The sequence below is a fragment of the Sinocyclocheilus anshuiensis genome, unplaced genomic scaffold (assembly GCF_001515605.1).
Source record: "Sinocyclocheilus anshuiensis isolate Anshui unplaced genomic scaffold, SAMN03320099.WGS_v1.1 scaffold2293, whole genome shotgun sequence".
NCBI lineage: Eukaryota > Metazoa > Chordata > Actinopteri > Cypriniformes > Cyprinidae > Sinocyclocheilus > Sinocyclocheilus anshuiensis.
In genome coordinates this window covers 283,027-289,567 of record NW_015552765.1, presented here as the reverse complement: position 1 = coordinate 289,567, position 6,541 = coordinate 283,027, and the positions used below count along the sequence as shown (strand labels likewise).

Here is a 6,541-nt window from a genome sequence, read left to right as displayed (position 1 = left end):
GTTAAAAATCTCAGTTTGTGTTCTACTGAAGAAACAAAGTCACCTACATCTTGGATGCCCTGGGGGTAAGCAGATAAACATCACATTTTCATTTTTGGGTGAACTATCCCTTTAAGCTTCACTTAAATGTATTTTATACTTAGGATCAATGACTTAAAGTCGATAGCTATATATTGTGCCATCATTTTTAAATTCAGTTTTGCCATATGCAATGCTTTGTGGGATGAGTAGTTCATTTATGTACTTTTTTGTATTTTTTTTTTATGTAATTTTGTACTTCATTTCAGAGCTGGTTGGTTTTGTTAAACATCTAGATTTTAGAAGTCTTGACAAACATTTTTTACATGCCTATCAAGAAAATGAATTGGGAAAACACTTCAGTACCAAGGTCACTGAATAAGTGGGCAATCGCTATTGAGCTCCAATGGACTGAACTGGTATAGTCGATTTGAATCAATGGTGAGTCGCGTCTCCTGTGGTGTGCTAGGTTGCTGTCCAGGAGGAGCATTTCAAATCAGTCACCTATTTCCATTTGAGTCAGGATGTAGGCAGTAGATAGCAAGGCAGTTCACTAGGGTTTGGAATGGAGCTTTAGAAGCTGAAGACAGAGTAACAGACAGAGATTTACTGTGAGGACACAAGAAGTCACATGGGACCTGATTATTAATAGTAGCATTTGATTCGTTAGTGCCACCAAGAAAGTGATCTCTTACACACTCAATCCTTCATTCTCCTGCGTGTTGCATTATGACCCAGTCTATCCTGAAATAGACATAGGGTAAGCCAGAGTATATAAGACGCCTTTTGGATCCCCATCTCTCACCTCTGGCTCTCTCTCTCTCCAAGTCTCTCTTCCCGCCAGCTTTCCCTTCACGCAGGTAAGGTTAGAGTTTAGGCATTTCGTTTCCTCTGAGAATTTCCTAAAAAATTGACATAAATGAAACAACTGCTAACATAAAGTGAGAGTAAAGAGGTATGAAATAATAATGCAGATAGCATAACTTGGGTCATTTGGTCTTGAAAGAATCTGATGAGATATGTTTGAGTTCATACTGAGATATCTGAATTTTGATTGCAGACTGGTATCTTGGAATATCTAAGCACGTTTGAAAACTTGAGATCTTTTCTAAAGTTTTAGAGAAAACTCTATAGCAAAATTCTCCATTCCTGTCAAGAAGCATTTGATTTTTCTTTGTAATGGGTTGTTTGCACAACCTGGCTTGCAGTATAAACACACTTACTAAAATAAAGGTTCCAAAAGTGGGTTTTTGAAGTGGTTCCATTTTTGGTTCCCCAAAGAACCTTTCAGTAAACCGTAATTAAAAGAACCATTTTCTTAGTTTGAAGAACATTTTAAAAAATATTTCCACCATAAAGAACCTTTGGTGCAATGGAAAGGTTCCATGGATGTTAAAAGTTCTTCATGGAACAGTAGAGGCCAATAAAGAACCATTACTTTTAAGAGTGCAAAAGCAGCCAATGTAAAAATTAAAAGATACTTGAGGGACTATTTGGGGTTCCTCAGATCTGAACCTTCTGGAGAACCTCTAGGCCCTTTTAAAGGTTCCTCAAATATCCTAATGGTGTTTTTTAGGAACATCACTATCTATATATATATATATATCTCTCTCTCTATATATATATATATTTAATTGACCATTCTTGCAGGAACTTGTGGGTTTTGCGGGTTCCTCAAAGAACTGACATTCTCCAGAGTGTTAGACTGGTGTGACCCCAAATGGTGCCTCAGTTATATTTATTTTTACACTGTAAAAGCTGAGCTTGTGACTTTTTAGATAACGATGTTTGTCAGAAAGTCTGAAATCCAAATGGTCAAACAATATTTTGACAGTCATTGTGCATTAGAACTTTCTGTGATTTATATCTATTTGTAGTTTTCATTGGCAAAGTTACTTTGGCAGCTGCATAAATACTTGCATAGAGCTCTATATTTATTTTTACACTGTAAAAGCTGAGCTTGTGACTTTTTAGATAACAATGTTTGTCAGAAAGTCTGAAATCCAAATGGTCAAACAATATTTTGACAGTCATTGTGCATTAGAACTTTCTGTGTGATTTATATCTATTTGTAGTTTTCATTGGCAAAGTTACTTTGGCAGCTGCATAAATACTTGCATAGAGCTTGTAAACGCCTAGTGTTCAAGGAAGAATCGTTAAGAAAACACCATCTCATCTGTCATGCCTTATATTTTTACATTTGTATTATCTTCGTTTGTTGTACTAGAATTAGATAGCTAATGGTTTCTTTTAGTATTCTGTTATTTCTTGTGGTCTCAGCATGACAATTTTAGGATAAGGTTTTTGTAATTTACTTGGAAAATGTACACTTTCGTATATTCAACATCTGGTTTTAAAAGCAGTCAGATCTCTCTTAGCATCATAACGAAGACACCTCAAATGTTACTTTATAATCTGTGATCTCACTCCCCTCCACACATATATAGTCTAAAACTACAGAAGGATAGAGTTTCTCAAGAGGGCAAACACATTCTTCTCAGAAAGCCTTTCTGCCCAGCCCAACCCAACACACTTGGATGAAACATACCTCAACTTAAATAGACAAACATACAAACACATACACAGCTGTCATGCCTTACGCGCATGCCACCTTTGCTACGTACGAATGCTGTAAAGTTATTTACGGGTGACAGGAACTCTTGCAATCATGAGAGGCTGAGATGAGAGCAATCGAATCTGTTCTCTTGGCAGCGGAGCTCATTGTTGGTTAGTGTTCATTACAGCAGTTGCCTGAGCTTGGACACTAATGGATCTAATAGTAAGCTGATACAGCAGGAGGATTTGGTTTAACATCAGTACCTTTGGAATAGTAACTGCCATTTGGATATTGACAGGAGAATCAAATTAACTTGAGAATCAAAATTTGTCGGCAACATTTGTGGTATCAATACTTAAATTTGAAACAAAAAGTAACTACTAGTTTCTTTCATTTTTCAATGCAATTTACATTTATCAACCAAAGTTGAACTCATCAAACAGTTTTGTAATAGCAAGAACACAAACTCGTTCAATGAAATGCATGAACACCAAAGAAGAAAACGGTTTATGCTAATTATACTATAGTGCCCCTTGTGGACACTAGTGGCAATTTCAACACGCACCTGTGTGGCATTATAAATTGAGTTTTGGTGCATCATAATGCATCAACACATGAAACCAAGCTTGAAATCACAGCTAGAAGGGTTTGTGTTTGTGTACTTGATTAAAAGTATGTTTCAAGTTTTAGAGAATGGCAAAAATCCGATGTACAGACATCAGGTAAAATGTTTGTAGTAATAAAAAACCTGCATGCAGTTGTTAAAGGAATGGCTAGCCATCTCAGAGGTGAAAGGCATGACTAATATAAACAGATAATCAAGACAACACAATAAAATTAGCACTGGATTAGAGCATGACTGTAAATGCCCTAGCGATAAAAATAAACTCAACCCACTTCCATTTCATAAATCTACTATTGCATAAGTGTATTGTGTTATGTATGTCACATGCATATATTGCAAAACAATGTAATGAATTAGATTATAGTTTTCCTGGCATTTAACTGCAAACGGAAAAAATACTAAATGACTGTTTTCAGTCTGTCCTTGTGCTGCTTAAAGCCTGCTGGGAAATCCTGTAGTGTTGATTCACACACACACACACACACATTTTGGCATCGTTTATATTAGTTATTAGCACCTAATATTCCTCTCTCTCTCTCTCTCTCTCTCTCTCTCTCTCTCTCTCTCTCTCTCTCTCTCTCTCTCTCTCTCTCTCTCTCTCTCTCTCTCTCTCTCTCTCTCTCTCTCTCTCTCTCTCTCTCTCTCTCTCTCTCTCTCTCTCTCTCTCTCTCTCTCTCTCTCTCTCTCTCTCTCTCTCTCTCTCTCTCTCTCTCTCTCTCTCTCTCTGTCTGGCTCTTCTAGCTGTCAAGATGGCCATGAAAAACCTTTTGAAAGAAGATGATATCAAGAAAGCCCTTGATCAATTCAAAGGTGGGTTCAGTAGTAAATAATAATTGGCATCACTTTACAATAATGCTCCATTTCTTAACATTAGTTAACTACATTAGTTAAAGGGATAGTTCACCCAAAAATGAATTTATTCACCCTCATGATGTTACAAACCTTAATGAATGTCTTTCTTCTGTTGAACACAAAAATATTTTGAAGAAGGTGTGTAACCAAACAGTTGAAATGAGACTCCCTTTGTTGTTGTTTTTTTGTTTTTTACTCTGTACTATGGAAGTCAATGAACATTCTTCAAAATATCTTGTGAAGATAACAGAAGAAAGAAATTCATGAAGACAGGAATTATGACAGAATTTTCATTTTTGGGTGAACTATCCTTTTCACATGAAATAACAACGAAAATACTTTAAAAATATTTATTAAGTATAATGTTCATTTCAACATTTACTAATACATTATTAAATTCAAAGCTACCGTTAATGTTAACTGATGATAACAAAGATTACTGTAACAAATGCTCATTGTTAGTTAATGCATTAACTAATGTTAACTAATGGGTCCTTATTTTAAAGTCACCATAATTATACACCATTATTTATTTTAATAATTACTATAAATTATAGGCTAATATTTACACTGTCTTTATAAATATTAACATTCCAGGAATGGCAGATGTGCAGTCGATTACCACAGAAAATGAGATCCGTCTATTTTAAAAACAACAATTAAACAAATAGAAATGTGAAGCTCATATTTTTGTTAAAACATTTATATTAATTCTTCCACACAAAAATGTTTGTTATTTAAGCTGTAAAGTCTAATTTGATATATTTCTCTCTCTCTCTCTCTCTCTCTCTCTCTCTCTCTCTCTCTGTCTGGCTCTTCTAGCTGTCAAGATGGCCATGAAAAACCTTTTGAAAGAAGATGATATCAAGAAAGCCCTTGATCAATTCAAAGGTGGGTTCAGTAGTAAATAATAATTGGCATCACTTTACAATAATGCTCCATTTCTTAACATTAGTTAACTACATTAGTTAAAGGGATAGTTCACCCAAAAATGAATTTATTCACCCTCATGATGTTACAAACCTTAATGAATGTCTTTCTTCTGTTGAACACAAAAATATTTTGAAGAAGGTGTGTAACCAAACAGTTGAAATGAGACTCCCTTTGTTGTTGTTTTTTTGTTTTTTACTCTGTACTATGGAAGTCAATGAACATTCTTCAAAATATCTTGTGAAGATAACAGAAGAAAGAAATTCATGAAGACAGGAATTATGACAGAATTTTCATTTTTGGGTGAACTATCCTTTTCACATGAAATAACAACGAAAATACTTTAAAAATATTTATTAAGTATAATGTTCATTTCAACATTTACTAATACATTATTAAATTCAAAGCTACCGTTAATGTTAACTGATGATAACAAAGATTACTGTAACAAATGCTCATTGTTAGTTAATGCATTAACTAATGTTAACTAATGGGTCCTTATTTTAAAGTCACCATAATTATACACCATTATTTATTTTAATAATTACTATAAATTATAGGCTAATATTTACACTGTCTTTATAAATATTAACATTCCAGGAATGGCAGATGTGCAGTCGATTACCACAGAAAATGAGATCCGTCTATTTTAAAAACAACAATTAAACAAATAGAAATGTGAAGCTCATATTTTTGTTAAAACATTTATATTAATTCTTCCACACAAAAATGTTTGTTATTTAAGCTGTAAAGTCTAATTTGTCTTTTTATTAGTGGGACTATTTATTTAGGCGGATGAATCTGGTTATGTGATGTATGATTCTTGTGGGTCCAGTTTACTTACGTAACAGTTAAAATATGTCACAGTTCTCTTTCTGGTATCATGCTATGTTATGTTTATCGACTATACATTGTCAATATTGGGTATAACTAGCCTCATAAGATGTAATTTACATTTTTATGCCATTCTTTCTATTCAGTGTGTATTTAAACGTTTTCCGCGTAATGTCTTGGCCTCACAACTTACCTCACGGTCAGGCACATGCCTTACTGTACATGTCTTTTTTGTTAATTTTTACTAACTTGTTTTCTGTGGTCGGCGCAATGTCATCAGCTGAAGTGTGCTTCTTTTAAACAGCTGCGGACAGCTTCGACCACAAGAAGTTCTTTGACGTGGTGGGACTGAAGGCTCTGTCTGCTGAAAACGTGAAGTTGGTCTTCCAAGCTCTGGATGTGGACGCCAGCGGCTTCATCGAGGAGGAGGAGCTAAAGTGAGAAGCGGCTGCATGGTTTTATATTCGTGCCAACTCTCTGCGAATGAAATTCTTTGCGCAAGAGCCATAAATTTGTTTTATTCTCGTGTCGTTTGGCCCATCTTCAGAGCTGGTGTCTCATTCTGCCTTTATTGCTGTCTCCTGTTGGCCTCAAGGACACAGAGGGACCGAGAGTGATCCCCTTTTGCATTGATTGACTCTACACTCTAAAAATGCTGGGTTAAATACATTGCTGGGTAAAATAGGGGAAAACCCAGCAATTGGGTTGTTTTGACCCAGCGGTTG

At 35.2% G+C, this 6,541-nt stretch overlaps 1 protein-coding gene across 3 annotated transcripts in view; it reads left to right on the top strand.

Moving 5' to 3' along the window:
- Positions 1-6,541, top strand: part of LOC107667892 (parvalbumin-7) — a 33,782-nt gene that overhangs the window by 23,781 nt on the left and 3,460 nt on the right. The window contains exons 1-3 of one of the 3 annotated variants that reach the window (XM_016459631.1): positions 786-878; positions 3,942-4,010; positions 6,121-6,253. In XM_016459631.1, coding sequence (XP_016315117.1) covers positions 3,950-4,010; positions 6,121-6,253 — 194 coding nt within the window. In that variant the 5' untranslated portion in view covers positions 786-878; positions 3,942-3,949. Of the gene's footprint in view, positions 1-785; positions 879-3,941; positions 4,011-4,872; positions 4,944-6,120; positions 6,254-6,541 lie in introns of those variants that run through there. The other 2 variants (XM_016459632.1, XM_016459630.1) reach the window with 2 other exon arrangements.